This window comes from Leptopilina boulardi, unplaced genomic scaffold (genome assembly GCF_019393585.1).
Source record: "Leptopilina boulardi isolate dan_hultmark-lab unplaced genomic scaffold, ZJU_Lbou_2.1 LbouV2_97, whole genome shotgun sequence".
Taxonomy (NCBI): domain Eukaryota; kingdom Metazoa; phylum Arthropoda; class Insecta; order Hymenoptera; family Figitidae; genus Leptopilina; species Leptopilina boulardi.
The window spans coordinates 938,755-964,269 of record NW_026138046.1 but is presented as its reverse complement, the minus strand read 5'-3'; the positions used below and the strand labels follow the sequence as shown (position 1 = coordinate 964,269).

General features: G+C 29.8%; 1 protein-coding gene and 1 non-coding gene across 3 annotated transcripts in view; one reads left to right on the top strand and one right to left on the bottom strand.

The window, feature by feature from the left end:
• LOC127290940 (ubiquitin carboxyl-terminal hydrolase 48-like) overlaps positions 1–25,515 on the top strand; it is a 152,184-nt gene that overhangs the window by 19,869 nt on the left and 106,800 nt on the right. For both annotated transcript variants that reach the window (XM_051319782.1, XM_051319784.1), the window contains exons 12-13: positions 17,835–17,945; positions 23,085–23,191. In XM_051319782.1, coding sequence (XP_051175739.1) covers positions 17,835–17,945; positions 23,085–23,191 — 218 coding nt within the window. The remainder of the gene's footprint in view (positions 1–17,834; positions 17,946–23,084; positions 23,192–25,515) is intronic.
• Positions 3,444–3,525, bottom strand: Trnas-aga (transfer RNA serine (anticodon AGA)). Its single transcript has one exon. It is a non-coding gene; the product is annotated as a tRNA-Ser (tRNA).

The following is a 25,515-nucleotide window of genomic DNA, read 5'->3' as shown; positions in this document are numbered from 1 at the left end:
AAATTACTACAGGGGAAAAAAAACCTTTATCTGGAATAGCTATATGTTTCTATAAAAAAAAGAATTTTTGTCAAATTAAAAATTGATTTGTTTAGAATTGAAGAGAGAAATAAATAGAGTACGAGAGTGGGGGGGGGGAGGGTGAAACGTCAGTCGACGGTTATAACGAAATGGAAGAATTCCGGGCGTGTTCAAAATCACAGCTTAACGATCGGATTCTCATATAAAACCTACACGTATATGTACACGAGAGGAATTCTTCCAGAGGAATCAGGATATCTCCCCCCCCCTCTCTCTCTCTCTCTCTCTATTCTGTCACTCTTGTTCGGTTTTCTCTTTCACTCGTTTACTTCTTTAGTTTCGTCTCGTTCTTGGTCTCTCTCTTTCTCTCTCTTCTCCCGGGGGCGGCCAGTGTCTCGGGGGCGGTCATATATCATCCACCCTTTTGGGGGTGGTTGAAGGAGACCAGAGGAGTGAGAGAGAGAGAAGGGATGGGGCAAAAAATCTTACCTCACAAAAACTATCATCAGTGCTCGGTAAAGCGAGCTGAACGCTTGGTACGCCTGGTCCTTTCTATCCTCCATCTTTTCTCTCCCCCTCCCCCCTCTCTCTCACTCTCCTTTTACCCTCTTCAACCCTCTGACCATACTCTCTCTTTCTCTCTTACTGCTCTCCTCCTCCTTTCCCTTAACTGTCTTTTCTCCACTCACCCAACCTATTTTCCTCTTTTACCCCTGCCACCGACCTCACCCCACCTCCAACTCCTCTTTTACCCCTTGCACGAAATGAGAAAAAATTCCCCCCCCCCCTTTTTTTTTCTTTTTTCATATTCTAACGTTCTCTTTGTATCAAAAGGACTATTGCATTTTGTGAAACTCAATTTGCAACTTTTGAGAATCTGTAAAAGGCATATATATACTATATGTATTATGGAAGGGAAAATTTTGTTTGAAAGTTAGATTCCGTTATTTCTTGAAAAATGCAGGTGGTGTAATTTTATGATTTTAGTATAGAATTCGATTAATTTTGAGATTCACTAAACGCCACAACTATAGTCGTCACGAATTTAAATGAAATTTTTTTTGTAGATTTCTACATTACCGACGTTAATAACATTTTTTTTTTTGTTCTAATTTTAACTATTGTCGATAATAATTAAATCGCTATTAGGTTGGTTTTGTTTTGAATAGTTTCCATAAAATTAGGTTGATAAATTAAAAACATTTATCGATATATCGATTAGTTTCTATCGACATATCGATATATCGAAACAAAAATCGAATTAAAGTTCGATATATCGAAATACTAATCGATATATTGAATCAAAAATCAATATATCGAACTAATAATCGATTTATCGAATCAATTAAAATTCGATATATTGAAATAAAATCAAAATATCGAAATAAAAATCGATATATCGAACTAATAATCGATATATCGTAACAAAAATCGATATATCGAACTAATAATTGAAACTAAAAGTGATTTAACTTAATAAAATTTGATATATCGAATCAAAAATCGAATTACCGGATTAAAATTCGATATATCGAACTAAAATCAATATATCGAAACAAAAATCGAATTTTAATTCGACATATCGAACTTAAATAAATATATCGAAACAGAAAACGATATATCGAACTAATAATCGATATATCGTAACAAAAATCGATATATCGAATCAAAAATCGAATTATCGGATTGAAATTCGATATATAGAATAAAATAATCGACATATTAGATTAAAATTCGATATATCAAATTAAAAATAGTTTCATCGAATTAAAATTTGATATATATTGAAGTTGCTTAGAGTATATTATGTTTCCCTTGCAATAAATTACTACAATTTAAATGAATTAGAAATGAATTGCCATTGAGTTTTGGACTTTTGGTGATTTGCCTATTTTCAGGGATTTTGTGTGTGTATATGTATATGTATACGTTAGGGCGGAGGTTGGGTGGCAAAGAGGGAGGGGGGGTGTTAGAGGAGTGTGGCAGCATTTGCCAAAGAAGGAAAAGAGTCTTCATCGGGGTGTATATATGGAGAGAACGATAAATCATTGAAAAGCGAGGTAGTCGTCGTCGACGTCTCGTGCATCGACTCGCGAAATCCAACTACCCTTAAATAAGTTGATTCATTGCTGGGCCGTCTTTGCCGGCACAGTGTGTCGTCGTTCGTCGTTGTCGCCACGCTATATATATATATATATATATATATATATATATATATATATATATATATATATATATATATATATATATCCTTCGGTTCGAACCCTCCCCCTTTCCCTGTCTCACTTCACCCTACTCCTCACCCCCCCACCCCCATTGCTCCCTCTCATTTCTCTCTTTCCATGGCACGCGGATAGGGATTTGTTGATATTTTGCTAATTCCTGAGAGATTACTCGATTCTACCCTACTTGGAGAATTTTCACTCTACACTCTTGTTTCGTTTAAAAAAAAAAAATGATATATTGACTTACATTTTTTTTTCTTTTATACATAAGTTTTCCTCGATTTTATGTCTGCTTTTTTTTTAAATTTACTTCATTCATTCTTTTCTTTTTTTTTCTCATCTTCTATAACATCCACTTATTCTGTCTCGTTGATATTCTGATTTATCGATTTAAATTCAAGGATTTATACTGAAAAGAAAAAAAAATTTATTCGATTCAAATAATCCGTTACTTGACGGGGGGGGGGGGGGGGATATTTTACATGGAAAAAAATCTTTATCTAAAATATAGCGATAAGTTTTACTGTAACAGCGATATATGTTTCCTTAAAACAGTGAAAGTTTTTGCTATTCCAGGGAAACGTATAGCTATTTTAATTAAACATTTTTTTTCTTTGATATCAAATAAACATTTACTTATAATTTTTATTTGAATTTAATAAACTGTATATATATATATATATATATTTGAAACAATAATTTCTATATTCGAATCAAAATACCAAATTTAATTGATTCAAATAATAATTATTTGGTTCAATTATAAATATTTATTTATCAAAGTAATCGATTTTATTATTATTTGTATCAAATAAATTTTTCTTTTCATTATACTAATTTAAATATTCGAGGTATCAATTTTTTTACATTTGTTATATTGAGTTAATGTCATTTTTTATTTATCGGAGGTAGATTTTTATTTGAAAAAAAATTAATATCATCCTTTATTACAAAAACAATAATAACTAAAAAAAAAATAAAACAATTTAATAATGTCTATATTAGTTAAAAATTTGTTAAAATAATTGATTTTAAGAAGTTCGAAAATTGTCATCAATATTATAAAGCTTTCCTATATTTAGGAATTAAAAATAATAATAATAATAATAATAATAATATATCTGGATAAAAAAAAATAAGTTAATAAAAGATAAATGACATTAAAAATAATGTAAAAATGAGAAAAAAAAAAATTTTCGCAGTCGGTAGGACTCGAACCTACGCTCCCAGAGGGAATCTGATTTCTAGTCAGACGCCTTAACCACTCGGCCACGACTGCTATTGAAATTTTAATGCAATTCATTTCAAGGCTATTTACTAAGAAATATTATTCTTGTGAATTAATTAAAAAAAAAAATTACTTAATACAAAATAATAATTAATTATTGTCAATAATAATACCCAGTGGAAAATTTGCCCGCAATAGTAATCATTGGGACATTATAGGACCAATGATGTTGGACCACTTCTGTCAATATTGGGTCACTACTGCCAATATTGGGCCACTCTTTTGCCAATTGTAAATTTTCCACTGGTTAGTTATTTTTTTTAAATTAATTAATCTGATATAACAAATTATTTATTATAATTATTTAAAATACAAATAGTTATTAAATATAATTAATTGCTTTATATAAATAATTATTATCTATTAATTAATTCACATAACTAATTGCATAATACAATTTAATTAACATAAATAATTATGTAATATAGTAGGAAAAAAAAAATAATATAAATATTATTCAAATTAAGTAGAAAAATATTTTAAACTTGTTTTTAATTGTTATTCAATGTCTTTTGAGGTTTTCAAAGAAAATATTTTTTTTTTCAATTCGAGAAAATATAAATTTCAATTTTTTTTTTTTTTAATGGAATTATTTTATTTGAATTTATAATTCACTTTCTCTCTCTTTTTTTTTTCTCTCTCTCTCTTTTGATTCTGGATTGTCACGTAGGAATGATCTAGGCTAATTTTTTCGAATGCAAATACGATGGGTGCGATCGAGCATGGCAATAAAAAGTTTTTCGAGAGTATCGCCGGTAGCCAATGGTCACGCCTTGTGCTCAAGCGACGCGTGTTTTCCCCTGGTAGATCGCTTTTCAAACCGCATACATATATATATATATAATGCAAAAAAAGAAAAAGAAATACGAACGGCCCAAGAGAGAAACAGATAGCGCCTTGAAAGTACTCTTTCCATTTTACATTGAAGGCGAGCATGGTCCGAAACAAATTTTAAACCTTGAAACAAATTTTATTATTGTATTTTTATTATTATTATTATTATTATTATTATTTATATTTTGTTATTATTATTATTATTATTATTATTATTATTATTATTATTATTATTATTACTATTATTACTATTACTAAAAGTTTGCCGCAGTATTATAATTTTTCTTAAATACCTGCGTAGTATTATTCAATGGTTGCGCAATAATGTCATTTATATAGTTTACTGCTGCGCAGTAACATTATATGGCTGCGCACTAGTTTAAATTGCATTTAAATGCTGCGCAGTTGTAGAAAATGGGGTTTAACATTTGCGCAGTAACTTTATTTACATATTGTATAGATGCACAGTAGTATATAATTTGTATTTTAATAACTGCGCAAAAGAATTTCATTGCTGCGCAGTAGTGTAAATTACATTTAAATACTGCGCAGTATTGTTCAATGATTACGAATAAGTAATCATTGTTGCGCAATAGTGTAAAATGCATTAAAAAGCTGCGCAGTGTACTTTAATGGCTGCGCAATAGTATAATTTGAATTTAAAAGCTATTCGCACTATTATTATAACTTATTCAGTATAGTTACACTACACGAAGAAATATCACTGAAAAAGTGAAATCTCATTTTTTACATTCGATTTTTGTTTGTTTTTTTTTTTTTTTTTTTTTGTTTTTTTGTACTGCGGTGGCAATACCACAAGATTTTTTTTCGTTTTTTTCATCATTTCTTCTTTCTTTCCCTCCTTTTTCTGGGCGCTCTATTTGTTTAAAGATCCACTCGGCATATATATATATATATATATATATATATAAACATAGTCAGCTATACGGAACCCAGCCACGGGACCAAAGATTTGCGGCGGGACGGTATTACTATTAACATCAGAGAGGCAGGATGTCGATTATCGATGGTTTTTGCCACAATTCCCTTCCATTTTTTTTAACCTGCCATCCGAGCGCATAATTAGCTTTCTTTATTCTAGTGCGCAACGCCGTGGCTTCCGCCCGCTGACAACCATTTGAGTCTCCTCGATCACCCCCTTTTTCCACCCTCTCTCTTTCTCTCTCTCACTCTCTCTCAGTCTCTCAATCTCTCTTTTTTTAGTGCTCTCCTTTCAATATTTTCTTATTGGTGTAGCAGCTTCATTGCTCAAGTCATCATCTTCCTCAGGTGCTCTATATTATTTTATCCTATAATATATATTTTCAATTTTCAAAGATTAATAATAATTTTTTAAAAACGGCAGTAATTGAGGCATCTGCGCAGTAATGCACACACACACACACACAAATTAATCATTCTCCCTTTGCTTATATTCAAGTGCCCTATAGAAATTATTATTATTATTATTATTATTATTATTATTATTATTATTATTACAATTATTATAATAATTATAATAAATAGGAATAATATATATATATAACAACAATTATTAAATTATTATTATTATTATTATTATTATTATTATTATTATTAAAACAGAAAAAGTTCGGATTGTAATTTTTTATTTTTCCGGTTCTCCCCTCATTTTGCGATACGATAGTTTTTACTACTGTGAGAAGAGGGACAAAACAAAAAAAAAACGACTGTTAAAACAATAATACTTTAAATATCATATCTCTATCTTAATTTCAACTTCCCTGGTGTTTGCATGATAATAATTTACAAACAATGTTTGTCAATTTGAAAATTCAAAACATTTATGACAAAATTTACGTGGGAAAAAATGGCGTACAGAAATGAAGTATATTATAATATTCACTATATATATATATATATATATATATATTATGACAATATTGTATAAAAATTCATTAGCATTTGGATAAAAAGGATTTATGACTCGCAATTATTGTTTTAAACATAAACAATGAAAAAAAAAATTAAGTTTTTAAAATATACTTGGATTTTTAAACAATTTTTTTTATTTTAACCCTCTTAAATCTAAATTAGTAAAAATTTTCACTAATTTAAATTAGTGACTCATTTTTTTTTGCTTTAGAATTAGTTAAATTTTACTAATTTTTTTTTAGTAAAAGTTACTAATAATTATAGTAAAATTTTTACTAATTGAGAAGCAAAAAGTGAGTTCTAAGTAGATTCTAAGTAGGTTCTAACTAAGTTCAACTAAATTCTAACTTGGTTCCGTCTAGGTTCTGACTATAAGTTTTGTTTAATTTCTAACTAGGTTCTAAGTTCTGACTAGGTTCTAAGTTCCGTCTAGTTTCTGACTATAAGTTTTGTTTAATTTCTAACTAGGTTCTAAGTTCTAACTAGGTTCTAAGTTCTGACTAGGTTCTAAGTTCCGTCTAGTTTCTGACTATAAGTTTTGTTTAATTTCTAACTAGGTTCTAAGTTCTAACTAGGTTCTAAGTTCTGACTAGGTTCTAAGTTCTGACTAGTTTTTGACTATAAGTTTTGTTTAATTTCTGACTAGATTCTAAGTTCTGACTAGGTTCTAAGTTCTGACTAGTTTCTGACTATAAGTTTTGTTTAATTTCTGACTAGATTCTAAGTTCTGACTAGGTTCTAAGTTCTGACTAGTTTCTGACTATAAGTTTTGTTTAATTTCTGACTAGGTTCTAAGTTCTGACTAGTTTCTGACTATAAGTTTTGTTTAATTTCTGACTAGGTTCTAAGTTCTGACTAGTTTCTGACTATAAGTTTTGTTTAATTTCTGACTAGGTTCTAAGCTCTGACTAAGTTCTAAGTTCTGACTAGGTTCTAAGTTCTGTCTAGTTTCTGACTATATAAGTTTTGTTTAATTTCTGACTAGGTTCTAAGTTCTAACTAGATTCTAAGTTCTGACTAGGTTATAAGTTCTGACTAGTTTCTGACTATAAGTTTTGTTTAATTTCTGACTAGGTTCTAAGTTCTGACTAGTTTCTGACTATAAGTTTTGTTTAATTTCTGACTAGATTCTAAGTTCTGACTAGGTTCTAAGTTCTGACTAGTTTCTGACTATAAGTTTTGTTTAATTTCTGACTAGGTTCTAAGTTCTGACTAGTTTCTGACTATAAGTTTTGTTTAATTTCTGACTAGGTTCTAAGCTCTGACTAAGTTCTAAGTTCTGACTAGGTTCTAAGTTCTGTCTAGTTTCTGACTATATAAGTTTTGTTTAATTTCTGACTAGGTTCTTAGTTCTGACTAGTTTCTGCCTGTAAGTTTTGTTTAATTTCTGACTAGGTTCTAAGTTCTGACTAGTTTCTGACGAGGTTTTGACTAGGACCTGTTTAGGTTCTAACTAGGTTGTATCTAGTTTCTGGCAAGGTCCTGTTTAGGTACTAACTAGGTTCTGTCTAGTTTCTCCTCTATAATTCCTGACTAGGTCCTGTTTAGATTCTGATTAATTTTTTACTTTGTTCTGATTAGGTTTTTATGTTTTCAAAAAAACTCATTTATCTTTCAAGCAAAACTTTATATGAAACATCGAAACGTTTTACTAAAGAAGCAAAAAATTTTACTTGTTTCAGTTCAATCTTTTACTATATTCCAATGAAACATTTCGTTGTTTCAGGAAAATTATTTTTTTCCGTGATAGAAATACTTATCCGGTGACCTTGAATTTTTTTTTTGCCTCCTTTTTTCATCCCTTATATAAGGGTCCACTCTCTCTCTCTCTCTCTCTCTCTCTCTCTCTCTCTCTCTCTCTCTCTCTCTCTCTCTCTCTCTCTCTCTCTCTCTCTATGTGTATGTGATATGATTTTGACTCGAGCCGGGGCGTTTAGTCAAATGCTTGCTTGCGGGAAACGCTAAATCAGAAACTCCTCGGGACACACGCACAAAACCCTCCTTTTGGTCTCATAGAAGACAAATGTCATTTTTGGTAGAAGGGGAGGGGAGGGTTTCGGCCTTTCTACCTCTATATACATAGATATATGCTTTCTCTCTCTTTCTCTCTCTGTGGCTGTAAATCAAGAGTGGTGATATTAAAAGGCCGCTTATACGCGAAAACCTAAGATTTATTTCTGAGTGAGAAAAGAGAGAGAGAGAGAGAGAGGGAGAGAGGGACAACAACTAAACGAAAGACGAAAAAGAACTAAATTCCCTGACAAACAAGGAGAAAAAAAAATGTGATCAAAAGTAGAGAGAAAGAGAGAAAGAGTATAAAGAGAATGATGTGAAAATCGTGGTACTTTTCGGACTCGCACCCTCTATCTTCTGTTATAATCATGTCGCACGTCGAGAGCGGTTTGTTTCCAGCTAATATCGTGTGTGCCATCGAGGGTTAAAATATTGCCCCTTTCCCCTTTCTTTGATCAATAACGCAATTGTTGTCAGGAGCTATGGTCATATAATTCATGAAATAATCTTTTGAAGACTATTTTTTACCTGCTGTCTTTAAAATTTTTAAATTCAGTTTATTATATAGCTAATTCGATTCTGAATTTTAAAGCTAAGAATAATATTCGAAATCTGTACTGTACTCTATGTACGAAATCTGTATTCCGATTTTGATTAAGTCTGGATTATGGATTTTTAATCAGGAAACATGACATAGGGTAATTGAAAATCTGCTATAGGTTAGGATTTTGAAGCATATATATAAAGTCAGGAATAAGCTAATCCGATTATGATTATAGTGCGAAGTCTAATTAAAAAAAGCCCCAACTAATCCGATTTTGTAGCAGAAGTCCCAGGATAAGCTAATTTGCTAATCTTCAGACCAAAATAAGCTAATTTTATTGTGAATTATTCCTAAAGTCTATAGAATAAGGTGATCTGATTTTGAATCATGCAGCCCAAAATAAACTAATCCGTAACCGATTTTGAACCATGCGTCCTAAAATAAGGTAATCCGTAACTGATTTTGAAGCATGCAGCCCAAAATTAGCTAATCCGTAACTGATTTTGAAATACATACCAAAATAAACTAATCCATAACTGATTTTAAAGCATACAGCCCAAAATATTGCTAATCCATAACCGATATTAAACCATACAGCTTAAAATAAAATAATGCGTAACCGATTTTGAACCATACAGCCCAAAATAAGCTAATCTGTAACTGATTTTGAAGCATACAGCCCAAAATAAGCTAATCCGTAACTGATTTTGAAGCATACAGCCCAAAATAAGCTAATCCGTAACTGATTTTGAAATACATACCAAAATAAACTAATCCATAACTGATTTTAAAGCATACAGCCCAAAATATTGCTAATCCATAACCGATATTAAACCATACAGCTTAAAATAAAATAATGCGTAACCGATTTTGAACCATACAGCCCAAAATAAGCTAATCTGTAACTGATTTTGAAGCATACAGCCCAAAATAAGCTAATCCGTAACTGATTTTGAAGCATACAGCCCAAAATAAGCTAATCCGTAACTGATTTTGAAATACATACCAAAATAAGCTAATCCGTAACTGATTTTGAACCATACAACTTTAAATAATTGAATGCGTAACCGTTTTAGAACCATACAGCTTAAAATAATTTAATGCGTAACCGTTTTTGAACCATACAGCCTAAAATAAGCTAATTCGTAACTGATTTTGAAATGCATACCAAAATAAAGTAATCCGTAAATGATTTTTAAATACATACTAAAATGAGCTAATCCGTAACTGATTTTGAATCATACAGCCCAAAATAATAAACTAATCCGTAACTGATTTTGAAGCATACAGCCCAAAATAAGCCCATAATTTGATTCTGATTAATAAGCCTTGAATAAGCTATAATTCCAAAATCCTCAACTAATCTGCTTTTGATCCATATAGACAAAAAAATGTCCGAATATAGTTTCTTAGATATTATATTATATTTTTAATAATTTTATAATTGAAGAAACAGTGGAAAACAAATTAAAGTGACTAATTCCGAAAAAAGGTTTTTCCTAAAGTTAATAATGATAATAATAATATTACTACTATTCATATTAATTTTGGGAAATATCCTTTTTACGGAATTAGTCCACATGGAACCAAGAAGGAATTTAGAATATATATATAAAGAAGCAAATTTCTTTTTTAAAAAAAAACCAAAGAAAGAACTAAAGGAAGGAGTTTTTAAATGACCATCAGAGGAGGAACAATTTTGTAAAATTAAATCCTTCATCTGATGGACTCATCTATCTTGTCGAGGAGGATTCCGGGAGCCAAATGAGATGCCGCAAAAGTCGAGCAATTCCTGGAATCAGATCAGCTTTGGGTTCACTAAGCTACTACTACTACTACTACTACTACTACTACTACTACTAGTACTACTATACTAAAACTACTACTCCTCATCATCGTCCTTAGTTTCCTTTTGCTCTTGTTTCCTGGATGTCCCGGCGGTAGCTCAGGAGGATCTTCTTTTTTTTTCTTGTTCTTCTTTGTTTTTTTTTTTTTTTCTTCAAACCTCTTTGTCGCTCCCTGTGGCTTGAAAATTGTCCCGTCCTTCTCGTGCATTCATCGTCCTCTTAATGGTGCATCTTTCTTTCTATCTTGCTCTCTCTTTCTTTTTCTCCTTTTTCTCTTAAGGTTTTCGAATTCGTTTTTTAACGACTCTCCCTACACCGCACGGACACGTAGGCTCAACGTAATGACTGTGGCAACGCTCCGGTGCTTCTGCTGCTATGGCCAACTATATATATATATATATATATATATATATAACGTTAAGTTATATATACATCCACCCCTTTTCCCCATGCCATCATATTTCCCGTAATATATCCCACGCTGATGATCTTCTTACCTCTCTCTAAATTATTTTTGAATTCATTTTCAAAATCAAAAACGCAGTTTATCAATTTTCAAAATCGGTGATTAAATTCTAGAATTGAAAAAAAAAAAATTAATAAATAATTGTAATATAAGCAAAAATAATAGAAATATATGGTTTTAAAATAATAATAATAATAATAATAATAATAATAGGAGTTTATTAGAAAAATTGAAAAAGCCACACACACATAAAAGAAATAAGGAAATTATCTGCTGGAACCTTAAAAGTTGTTAGTGTTTTGAATTAATAGTGATTTAGAATTAAGGTGTGAAAAAAAATAATATTTGAAAAATTTGAAAAGACAAAATTACAAAAAAGAATAAGGTTACCGTTGCTATAGTTACGGTTACTTTGGTACCCGTTGCTAAAGTTACCATTGCTATACGGTTACGGTTGCTTTGGTTACTATTGTTGAGGTAACTGTATCTATGATAACCCTTGCTATAGTTACGGTTACTATGGTAACCGCTTCTATGGTAACTTCTTCTAAGGTTACAGTTGCTATGATAATTGTTCCTATGGTTATGGTTGCTAAGATAACCGTAACAATGGTAATTGTTGCTAATGTTACCTTTGCTATGGTAACGATTTCAGTAGTAACCGTTGCTAAGGTTACGGCTGCTATGGTAACCGTTTCTATAGTAACTGTTGTTAAGGTTACCGTTTCTATGGTTACGGTTCCTATTACTGCTGTTAAAAAGGTAACGGTTGCTATGGTAACTGTTACTAAAGTTACAGTTTCTATGGTTACGGTTTTTATTTAACTGTTACTAAAGTTACCGTTGCTAAAGTTACCGTTTCTATGGTTACGGTTTCTATTACTGCTGTTGATATGGTAACCGTTGCTAAGGTTACGGTTGATAAGGTTACCGTTTCTATGGTTACAGTTCCTATTACTGCTGTTACTAAGGTAACGGTTGCTATGGTAACCGTTGCTAAAGTTACAATGGCTATGATAACCGTTACTAAGGTTACGGTTGCTAAGGTTACCGTTTCTATGGTTACGGTTTCTATTACTGCTGTTGCTATGGTAACGGTTGTTATGGTAACTGTTACTAAAGTTACCGTTTCTATGGTTACGGTTTCTATTACTGCTGTTGCTATGGTAACCGTTGCTAAAGTTACAATGGCTATAATAACCGTTACTAAGCTTACGGTTGCTAAGGTTACCGTTTCTATGGTTACGGTTCCTATTACTGTTGTTACTAAGGTAACGGTTGCTATGGTAACTGTTACTAAAGTTACCGTTGCTAAGGTTACAGTTGCTATGATAATCGTTCCTATAGTTACGGTTGCTATTACTGCTGTTACTAAGGTAACGGTTGCTATGGTAACTGTTGCTAAAGTTACCGTTGCTAAAGTTACCGTTGCTAAAGTTACTGTTGCTATGATAACCGTTACTAAGGTTACGGTTGCTAAGGTTACCGTTTCTATGGTTACGGTTCCTATTAATGCTGTTACTAAGGTAACGGTTGCTATGGTAACTGTTACTAAAGTTACCGTTGCTAATAGGTTACCGTTACTATGGTAACAATTTTTACAGTAACCGTTGCTATAAGGTTACCGTTACTATGTTTACGGTTCCTATTACTGCTGTTGCTAAAGTTACAATTGCTATGGTAAAATTTGGTCTCTGTGACTATGGCAATAGTTGCTACAGGTTACCGTTACGCTGACAAGGTTATTTAAAAAACTATTAAAATGGGTTTCAAAAAAAAAAAAGAATAGTCAATTTCCAAATGGGATAAAACTTGTCTTGCTTAACGAGCATGACCAAGGAAGCAACTATACTCCTTGGATTCATTCTTTTTTTTTTTTTTTGAAAGAGAAAACTGATATTTTTTTCATTTATTATCAATTTTTTTTTATTTTTTTTTTTTAAGGGTTGTCGAGGCTCGCGACTCGTCGCGCTTGGTTTAGTTTCTATACGAGAGGGGCTGTCACCAGATTCGTTCGTGCATAGAACAGGATATTATGTCCCAGCTCTCTTTCTCTCTGTCTCTCTCAATCTTTTGCGCGGGGAGAGTAATAAGACTCGAAACCACAATGACTGAATGACTTTGCTCTTTTGCTGTATATATGTATCGAGGTCCTCTCTCTCTCTCTCTCTCTCTCGCATCACAAATTGGCTTTTGCTTTTAAATAGTTTGCCCGTGGAAGCTGGAAATTGAGAGAAGAATAAAGAGAGAGAGAGAGAGAGAGAGAGACCTGAAAGTTAATAGTCGATCTTCTCTAAAACTTTCCGGAGCGGATGTTAATTGGTTGTGGCGATGGATGCTGTACTGGACCGCGCAATTTTACGAGTTCTCTTAAGTTCAGGTTGTTGTTCGATATAATCACGTATATATACCGTTTTTCGTTGCAGAGAAACTGTGGGACCCAATAACGGAGTTGATTTGTGTTTTAACTTTATTAATAAAAAATATTCTAGGTTATATGTTTCTTAGGACATTTCCAAATTTCGGTCAAATTGACGCAGTTTTTAAGAAAATTCTATTAAATTTAAAAATTCGATATATTCAAATTTCGTATCAACTTAATTATTAATTATTAATTAATTATTAATTTTCAATCTTGTTAATTAAAAATACTTAGTTTAATTTTATCTTAAATTTAGGTTTACCTTTGGTTTAGATTTAATTTTATCTTAGCTTCAGGTTTGGTTTTAGTTTAGTGTTAACTTCGTTTTGGTTATGGTTTAGGTTTAATTTTAGTTTAGGTTTAGCTTTGGTTTTAGTATAATTTTAGGTTTGACTTTAGTATAGGTTTTATTTTAGTTTAGTTTAGATTTAATTTTTAACTTAGATTTTAGTATAATTTTAGTTTAGGTTTGCCTTTGGTTTAGGTTTAATTTTAGTTTAGGTTTAGGGTTCAGCTTTGGTTTTAGTTTAATTTTAGGTTATGTCTATGTTTAATTTTAGTCTAGATTTAGGTTTGATTTAGGTTAAATTTAAATTTAGGTTTAAATTTGCTTTAGCTTTGGTTTACCTTTGGTTTTGGTTTAATTTTTAACTTAGATTTAGGTTTACCTTAGGTTTAGAAATAATTTTTAGTCTAGATTTAGCTTTGACTTAGGTTAAATTTTGATTTAGGTTTAAATTTGCTTTAGCTTTGGTTTAGCTTTGGTTTTGGTTTAATTTTTAACTTAGATTTAGATTTAGAAATAATTTTATCTTAGCTTCAAGTTTGGTTTTAGTTTAGTGTTAACTTATTTTTGGCTATGGTTTAGGTTTAATTTTAGTTTAGGTTTAGCTTTGGTTTTGATTTTAGTATATAATTTTAGTTTAGGTTTGGCTTTGGTATAGGTTTTATTTTAGTTTAGTTTTAGGTTCAGCTTTGGTTTTTGTTTAATTTTAGTTTATGTTTATGTTTAATTTTAGTCTCGATTTAGGTTAGATTTAGGTTAAATTTTAATTTATGTTTAAATTTGCTTTAGCTTTGGTTTAGCTTTGGTTTTGGTTTAATTTTTAACTTAGATTTAGATTTAGAAATAATTTTATCTTAGCTTCAAGTTTGGTTTTAGTTTAGTGTTTACTTAGTTTTGGCTATGGTTTAGGTTTAATTTTAGTTTAGGTTTAGCTTTGGTTTTGGTTTTAGTATAATTTTAGTTTAGATTTGGTTTGGTATAGGTTTTAGTTTAGTTTTAGGTTCATCTTTGGTTTTTGTTTAATTTTAGGTTATGTTTATGTTTAATTTTAGTCTCGATTTAAGTTTGATTTAGGTTAAATTTTAATTTACGTTTAAATTTGCTTTAGCTTTGGTTTAGTTTTTAACCTAGATTTAGATTTAGAAATAATTTTATCTTAGCTTCAGGTTTGATTTTAGTTTAGTGTTAACTTAGTTTTGGCTATGGTTTAGGTTTAATTTTAGTCTAGGTTTAGCTTTGGTTTAGGTTAAATTTTAATTTAGGTTTAACTTTGCTTAAGCTTTGATTTTAGTTTAATTTTTAACTTAGATTTAGGTTTATCTTTGGTTTAGATAAAATTTTATCTTAGGTTTAGGTTTAATTTTAGCTTAGGTTTGGCTTTGGTTTAGGTTTAGCTTTGATTTTTCGTTTAATTTTAGATTATTTTTATGATTAATTTTAGCTTAGGTTTGGCTTTGGTTTAAGTTTAATTTTAGTTTAGTTTTAGCTTTGGTTTGGCTTTTGGTTTAATTTGTAATTTAGATTTAGATTTAGCTTAAATTTAGTTTTAATTTTCATTTAGGTTTAGATTTATTTTAGGTTAAGCTTTGGTTTAGTTTTAATTTTTAGATTAGGTTTAGGTTCAGCTTATAGATTTTGGTTTAATTTTACCATATGTATAGGTTATGTTTGGGTTTTTATTTTTCCATCAGGTTTTAGCTTCGATTTATAGGCTTAATTTAAACTGCAGTTAAGGGTCAAATTTTAATAATGCGATTTTAAAATAAAAAATAACCTAAAATTGAGTTTATTGATCTCTTATCTTTCTATTTCCTTTTTTTTGTATTAAATGCACAATAATACTCTCTCTCTCTCTCTCTGTCTCTCTCTCTCTAAACTTTCTGTTTGTACTCAAATGGCGGGACAAGTTTTAAAACATTGGCTATTCGCGCGCGCGAAAACGACCATCTCCGGGGAGTAATAATATCGTTTACGAGGTCGTCGGGAAAAATTCCGCGACAAAAGTTAAACAAAGGCTCCTGTGAACACACATACACACACACACACACACATACATAAAAATGCTTTTTGGAGAAAAGTATTGTACGCGCGGGGAAAACCGATGAGGAAAAAAAAAATCTCTCACATTCGTTTGCTGGGTAATAATATAAGGGGGTAGGACGACAATGCGTTCACTGTTTTCACTTTGTTTCTATATTTGAACAAGGCGCATAATTAATACGGTATTCGTCTCTGGTAGAGTTAAAAATCCCCCCCCCCCTTTTACCCCCCTCTTCCCTCACTTTTTTTTTAACCGAAAAAAAAGGGTTCATAAAAAAGAAATCCGAGGAGGTTGGTGAGGGGGTAAACAGTTTTAACATACACGAGTGTATATTTACCCCGTTTATGATGATGAGAAACTCGTCTCTTTTTTTCTTTTTTTTTGTTTTAATTATCTAGTTCTGGGTTTTTTTTTTAAAAAATTTTTTTTTTGAATGAGATATTTGATATTTTTTTTTTTTTTTTGAAAATTATAGCGTTTTTGGATTTTAATTCGCAAAACATAATTTTTAAAGTTTGGGGAAAGTTGAAATTTTTTTGGTATTTTGGAGAAAAAACGGAAAAATTTTGATTTAGAAATTGTTGAGGAAAATTAAATTTTTTTTCCAATTTTTGATATTAATTTTAAAAATAGTTTTAATTTAAAAAACTAAAATCTTTAATATATCATGGGGAAAAAAAAAATTCCATTTCCTATTGATTTTCCCGCAAATCGATAATTTTGAAGGTGATATTTTGAATTGTGTCGTATTCGCGGCCACTTATCTTATATAATTCAGGGTCGCAAGGGATATCCTTCTTTAAGGACATTATCTGAATGCTTGTTGGTTGTTTGGGAGGATGGGTGAAAAAGAGAGAGAAAGAGAGAGAGGGAAAGAGAGAAAACGCGTCCGCCTCCAGCGCCATGTGAAAAATGATGCACAACCCCAATCCTCCCCAATAGCTTTTCCAAAAGTCCCGCAGGAAGTCTTCGTCTGCTCGAATCTTCCTACATTCTCATTCCTATATATACATATATGTGCTCTCTCACACTTTTCCTTCTCTCAGTCGACCATGTCACGAAGGAGCTTACATTATTCGAAACGATTAAGCGCCTTGACAACTTTATAAAAAAATCAAAAAAAAAAAAATAAAATCATAAGAATAATAATTCTCTACACTGCAAAGTTTAAAAAAAATGAGGGGAAATTTTTCAGGTTATGTTTTAAGCCTTTTTATTATGTTTGCACTTTTTAGGGTTACGATATATTTTTGCGTATATATATAATTTCTTGATAATCTAAAATTAAAAATTTTTTTTTTTTGACATATGCCCTTGAATTTTGAGGTTATGTTTGTAACGAAAGTAACTTAAAAGGGGTTTATTGTCCTATAACCTTAGGGGCCGTTCATAAACTACGTTACCAATTTTTTCATACTTTTTAGACCACCCCCCCCCCTCCCCCTAAAATAGGTATGGACGGCCCCTTAAAGTTAGGGTTTAAGGTTATGTTTGCCGAACCTATACTCTAAAATTCAATGGTTTCTTGACTGTGACCTTGAATTTTTTTTTAGGTTATGTTTGCCGAATATAATCTAAACCACAACAGTTTCATGGAGAAATAACCTTAAAATTTTAGGTTATATTTTTTTTTACATCGCAATTTAAAAAAAACACTCCTCTGGAAAATTTAGATTAGAAAAAAATTTATACATGTACATATTTATATTTCTCTCCGAGGATTAAAATAATGATCGTATGTATATATATATATGGTAATGACACATTTAAGGATTGTCGTTTATTTATGATTTATTGTTTCACTGTTATTTACTGAAGATATATTATAAGATATAATATTTATATGTAATTTTATAAATAAAAATAACCATACTCTTTGTATTATAAAATTATTAAATAATAATAATAATAATAATATGTTTTTCTGTTACAGATTCGCTGAAACGTGTAAAAAATCACCACCAGTGGGAATCAAGAACTCTGTCTTGGTCTGCGAGAAGCATAAAGGATTTTTGTACACTCCACCTCCAACGGCGAATGATGGGTAAATATATATTTTTTTCCATCTTTCTTCCAAATTATTAATCTGTTATAATATTTAAAAAACGAAATCTAGTTTTTGTTTTTTAATTTTTAAAATGGTTATCATATATCGGTATTGGTGATTTCTACTTTGCCGATCTCAATACTAGCCTCAATGCCATCATAACCTCCAAATAATTTAATTTTTAAAATAGTTATCATATATCGGTATTGCTAATTTCTACTTTAACGACCTCAGTACTAAGCTTCTATCATAACCTCTAAATAGTGTCTTTCGTATAATATTTTTCCGTCATTTTCAAAAAAAAAAAAAAATTAATCTTTTTTTTTTCTTCTAATTTCTATACTTTTGCAGGCTATTAAAAATTCTATTTTAAAATTCTTTTCGAAAATATTTATATTTTCAATAATATTTATTATCTACTTAATATTTTGCCAAATAGATTAATAGGAAATTTCGAAAGAAGATATTTTTTTTCGCATATTATTTGACAATTTTCGTTGTAAATCTTTTTTTTTTTTCTCTCGTCTCTTTGTGTACAATTTTTTTTTCTTTTGTCCTTCCTTTTTTTTTGTTTTTGTTATAAATTTCCCTGTCCAAACAAGATTTCTGTCCAAGAGTGAATTATAAAGTGAAAGTGCGTGACCTCAGGGACACGTCTCCTGATCTCTTGACTCTTCCTCTTTCCGCCCCTCCCCCCTTTCACCCCTCTCATTCTATTGGAGTCGTGGAAGACACCCTCTTGGGCCACGTGATGGATACGCGAAAATGTCACCGACACACCCCGGGGCCATCCAAGTTGCCATCTAACCCTCTGACCATTATGCTAAGCTATTGTCCACTATCTGCCTAAGATAGCGACTGCTCAGCTTAAGTCACCCTCTTCTCTCTCTCTCTCTCTCTCTCTCTCTCTCTCTCTCTCTCTAACGGGACACCGTTAAAAAATCATTTTTTTTCTATTCGACCCCCCACCCCCCTCTCTTTCTACCATCACCCCCTCCTCCCTTCATCCCACTCCCTTACCCTCTTTTCCTTACATTTCATTTTTTTTCTCACTTTTTTTTTTTTTTTGATTCTCAGTCGTTAACAGCTTTTAATCGAATTTTCTTTTTATTTTTTACAGCAGAAAAACGAAATTTTCTAACCTTCAGACGAATTAAGGAAAGATGTGATAAAAAATTGTTCGAAAACTTGAAAAGACTATGGGGAAATATTGGTTTTGGGGTTATACTTGGATTTTTAAATCTAAGGGATTTGGAAACAAAAATTAGTTTAGCAAAGAATTTTGGGCTTTTTAAGTATTTTTTTATTTTAACGTCAAATTTTTTTTTTATTTTTGGTATAATTATTATTATTATTTTCTATTTTATACTCTATATCGAATTTTATCAAGAAAAAAAAATGATTTATTTTTGGAAAACATGAATATGTTCTTAAAATCATTAGAATTTCAAGGAATTTCATTTGTCATAATTATTTTTGAGCTGAATTTTTATTTGTTTAAATTAGTATTTTGTAGAATTTTTATGCACGGAGAAAAATGAAAAAACGAATAAAGTAACTTTTACTATACTTTAAAATTAAAACCGGAACTGTCCGCAGTTTCTGTCAATTTTTAATCTCGAAATAGTTCAATTTACTGTGTATGGAATAATTTTTACTATTTCAGGAGTAAATTTAATTATTTCTAGAGTAAAAATTGCCAGAAATGCGAATAAGAAACTGTGAACAGGTTCGATTTTACCTTTTAAAGTAGTAATAATAAGTTACTTTATTCGTTTTTCCATTTTTTTTCTCCGTGCATAAAAACGATTTTTTATATTAAAAAAATTTTTATATAACCGAAAATTCACTTGACAAAATTTTTATTTTTTCGAATTTTATGTTTGGCAACATTTTTATTTACTCGAATTTTTATTTAACATAATAGGCGTATTTTAAAGAATTTTTGTTTTGTAGAATTTCATTGCATCGAATTTTCATTTTATTCTTTCAATTGAATTTTTCATTTGTTGGAATTATTATTCGATTGAATTTCCATAAAAAACGATTTGTTCTGTAGAATTTTTTTTTTTAATCTAAAAAATCATTTAACCAAATTTCTAATTCAAATAAATGAAAATTCATCTTAAAGAATAAAATGAAAATTCTATGCAATGAAATTCTAGCCAATAAAAATTCTTTAAAATGCGCCATATTATGTTAAATGAAAATTCGAACAAATAAAAATTCTATGAAGTAAATTTTTGATTATATAAAAATTCTGTAATATAGAAAATCGTTTTGATGAAAATTCTGATTAAAATTTAATAATAATTAGTAATTTAATAATGATTAATAGTTTAATAATAATAATAATTTAATTATAATAAATAATAACTTAATAATAATAATAATAATAATAATTAACTATAATTAATAGTAATTAATAATTTAGTAAATTTTAGATTACAAGCAAACTAGGGTAAAAATGCACTAATTACGGCGCGATTAAAAAACATCTTTGAAATAGAAAATTCGACATTTTTATTGCAAAAAGTCAATATGAAACTTATTAAACGAAAAGTTAATGTTATTTAAATATTTAAAAAAAAATTTAATTTAATAAAAATCGATTATTTAAATGAATATGAAAAATTAAAACTAATACCGTAATTTTCTATTACGGCGCGTTTGTATCAGTTACGGTGTCCAAAATTACGTGTATTTTGAAGATACATACTTTGCGCCCACCGTAATTGGAGCCAATGGAAATATTAAAAATATTTCAATTACGGCGAGGGAAAAAATTTGATCTCAAAAATAATGAAATTAATAATTGTTTAAATATCCATCTTTATTAGTATTTGTATCAAAAAAAGATAAAAATAATTTTTTTCAATTATTTTACAACAGTTATATTAAATATAATAAATAATAGCTATTTTTTATGAATGCGCCGTAATTGGTGCACTTACTCTATTTCTAATCGTGACAATATTTTAAAATAGAAATATTAAAAAAAAAAAAACAATTAAAAATATTTCAAATTAATTTAAAAAAAAAAAAATTTTTCTTTTACAAATTAACAATCGGCTAATTTTTGGCGTAGGAATTAATATCTAAATATCATAATAATTATTAGTACTTTAGGAATTATATTCCTATAAACTTTTTTTTTTTCCTTTTCATTATCGACGTGCGCGACTATTATTCGTTCGTTAGGCAAATATAGGATGAAACAACACGTTGATCCGTCACTTTTTGCTCTTATTGATGCGGTTATAGGTTTGTTGGTAGGGGAACAAAGTGGGGGGAGGGATAGGGGGCGAAGGGGTGCGGTGAGGGTGGGGGGGGGGTTAAAGTGAATTTGGGACGGGAAAATTCAAATTAGGCCGTGCAGCATATTGCGTTGAATCGAAATTAATGTCTCGTGACTAATTATCGTCAAAAAGAGTTTTATCGTCGATAATAATTTTGTTTTTTTTCTCCTCCTCCTTCTTCTTACTTTCAATGGAAATTATTGGTTTTTTTTTTTTTGTGTATAAATTAAAAAAAAAAAATTTTTCTTTATCTTTTACTGAATATTATCGAAAGTTTTTTTGTGTATTGGGGGGGGGGCGGTAAATAATAATTTTCATAACGTTTTAATATATTTGACGAGCAACGGGGAAAAGAGATCTTATAGTGAGGAAATTTTAGGTTATGTTTAGTGATAGTTTTACCTATTGATAAAAAGTTTCTTATTCGGTATAATCAATTATATATATATATATATATATATATATATATATATATATATATATATATATATATATATATAGTTTTTATTGGAATTTTCAAATTTAATTATGATTTAAACATAAATGTTTTGTGTTAAATATTGATTTTATTATTATTATTATTACTATTATTATTACTATTATTAACACCATTATTATTACTATTATTACTATTATTATTGTTACTATTATTACTATTATCATTATTACTATTATTATTACTACTATTATTATTAGTATCACAAACATAACCTAAAATTTTCTTACCACAAGGGAAAAATTTTAAGTTATTAAAACATAACCTATTTTGACATAAAAGGTAGAATTATTTTTACAAATTAAAATTTAATTCAATTCCCTTAAAACGCAAAACTTTGGGGGGAGGGGGTTTGGGTTCGCTTATTACGAATCTAAGATCGGATTTTCAAAATTCAAAATGGCGGCTCCAATATAGCGGACAAGTTTTTCAAAATTCGTCGGATTCGCTTAAAACTTGTTACTCGGGAGGTTTTTGGGGTCGCTGATTACGAATCTGGGATTGGATTTTCAAAACTCAAAATGGCGGATCCAATATGGCGGACAATTTTTTCAAAATTCATCGGATTTGTCTGAAACTTGTTACTCGGGGGGTTTTTGGGGTCGCTGATTACGAATTTGGTATCAGATTTTCAAAATTCCGACTCCAATACAGTGTGTGTGGGGGGGGGAATTAATTTTAAATTAAAAAAACTTTTAAGTAAATTTCTTTCTTTCAGAGTAGTAGGGTAATTTGTACCATACTTACCTTCTATTTTTAACTATAGAAAAATATTTTTAAAAAATTTAATTCTTTTTATTGTAATCTATTTATTTTTTTCATCTAAAATTCTTGGATAAATTTTTTGAAAATAAAAAAAACTCGCTCATATATGTATATATATAAAGAGAGAGAAATGTTAGTTGAGGTGTACAGTGTTACAAAAAGCACGTGCACACGTTGTATAGGTGAAATGAGGGAAATGAGAAGTAGGAGGCGAAGGGAGGGGGGGTGGCAGTATATGTGTGTGTGTGGGGGGGGGTGGTGGGAGAGAAGGCAACGAGTCACAAGAAATTTCTAATTTGCGGTATAATTAAGGGAACCGTGACAAAAAGCTTATCCCGCTTTCTGATGTGGAGAGTGAGAGAGAGGGGGGGGGGGTGAGGGAGTGAGCGGTAAGCGAAGGAAATCGCAAATTCCTGGAAAAGCTCCTTTGATATTTCCCAATTAGTTTAACTGCGACGACAATGACGAAAATTTAGAAAATTCAAAAAAAAAAAAAAAAAATGTTAAATTATGTTTTTTTTTATTTAAATGAAAATATAAAAAGCAAAAAAAAAATTTTCTTTTTTTTTTTTGCAGATATGGCATTGTCACGGCTGAGGAATGGGAGAAATTATCGGAATTTTATAATTTTGATTGTTCAATTTCGATTCGAAAAGAGGGAACTGCCTACGTCACTGATCCTGGTGAGTCACATTGCTTTTTAATATTATTATTATTAGCATTACTTTTTGATTTTTAAATTTTTTGTTATTTTTAGTATTATTATTATTATTATTATTATTTGGTAATTTATAAGTTAATGAAATTTTTTATTATGCTTATTTTCAAATTTTTTTTTACTATGTTATTTTTTTGTACAAATTTGTCGTTCTTAAAATTATTCACTTGACTTAATTAACGAGTTCGTCTTCCCCCCCCCCCCGCTCAACGCCCTTTTTTCACTGTCGAAATACTCTTCGATGAAATCGACAATTAATTTTCAACGAATTCAAGGATCATTATGCAAATGATGAATTTCCCCTTTTATTGAGAGATCGTTAGCATTATATTCACCCCCCCCCCCACTCCTCCTTCTTCCCCCTTTTGCTTTTTCCATATATCCGCGGATAAAATATACAAATGCGCATAAATTGCGCGTGTTTTCTATAATGGAAAAATATATTGCGAATATATAATTTAATTTTTCAAAAAATATTTTCATTATATATTTATTATAATTTATTTAATTATTATATTATTATATTATAAAAATATTTAACCGAAGCAATATTAGCGGTGATCAATATATTTATATTTTATTATTTTCTTGAAGAGTTGGGGGGTAATAACGATCAAATTATTGTGGGGTAATAGTGAACTATATATATATATAGTATAATTGTACAATATAGTGTCGCGCAATTAATATGGGGTAATATTGAAAAATAATACAAAATTGCCCCAAGTTTAATTCTAATGATATACAATATTGCCCCAGTGTAATATTGAACTAATAACTATACAATATTGCTTCAGTTAATGAAGGGGTAATATTGTACTAATAAGTGTACAATATTGCCCCAAATAGTATATGGATAAAGTTTAACCATAACGATAAAATATTACCCCAATATTATGGGGTAATATTGAACTAATAACTATACAATATTGTCCCAAAATAATATTGGGTAAAATTGAAATAATAACAATATAAAATTGCCCCAAATACTATGGGGGATGTTTGACCGTAATAATACAATATTGCCCCAAAAATTATGGGGTAATATTGTACTACTAATAGTTATATGATCAATATTATTTAATAACAATAAATCGTTATTATATTATATTGTATTATATACTATATATTATATTTTATATGAATATTTATACATATAATTTAGTTTAATATATAGCTATATATGATCCTTTCAATTCTCATCCTGTTATTTCATCGTCAGAAAATTATCCCCATGGCCATATAATGCCAAAAGACATTAGCTACTGATTTACATAAATCTCACTCTTTTCTACCACCCCTAAAGTGTCTCATTATAATTAAGAAGTATCATGAAAATTAACCGTCAGAAAAAGCCAGACTCGTCGTTCCCCTCTTAAGTTTCCTTTCTGCTTTACAAGAGAGAGAAAGAAAGAGAGCGAGAGAGGGTCCAGAGAAGAATATTGATGAAAATAATAATTTGTACAGGAAACTCGTGTTAAATGTCTCTCTTACTTTTTTTTTTTTATTTTATTTAAAACAATATGTTTTACCTTAAAATTTATTAGCAAAAAAAAAAGAAATAAATAAAAATTATAACATTTTTTTTGTGGAATCTTTAGTTTAGATTTAATTGTAACTTATACCCAATGAAAAATTTACTAATGGCGCAGTACTGGCAGCCAGTATTGGCGCCAGAGTTAGCGTAATTTTGGGATGATAACTCTGGTACTCGTCAACTCTGGTATAATACTGAAATTTTTGGTTGGGTAGTTTAGATTTGGTTTCGGTTTAATTTTAGGTTAGATTTTAGATTACGTTTACGTTTAACTTAGGTTTTTATTTAATTTTAACTTAGATTAATGTTAAGCTTTGGTTTAGCTTATATATAGGTTTTTAGATTTGGTTTTGGTTTATTTTTAGGTTAGATTTATGTTTAGGTTTGTTTTTAGATTACGTTTATGTTTAACTTAGGTTTTTATTTAATTTTAACTTAGATTAAGATTAAGCTTTGGTTTAGCTTATATATAGGTTTTGGTTAAATTTTAAGAAAAAATTTAGGTTAAGCTTTTGATTCAGGTTTGATTTTAGGTTTAAGTTTAATTTTAGCTTAGTTTTTTAGGTTAAATTTGAATTTTGCTTATAGGTTTTGGTTTAATTTTAAATTTAGGTTAAATTTTGGTTTAATTTTACTTTATAGATTTAAGCGGGTTTAGGTTTACCTTAGGTTGTGGTTTTAAGTTTTTCCTTACGTTTTAGTTTTGATTTAGGTTTAATAGTACGACCTTAGATTTTAGCTTTGATTTAGGT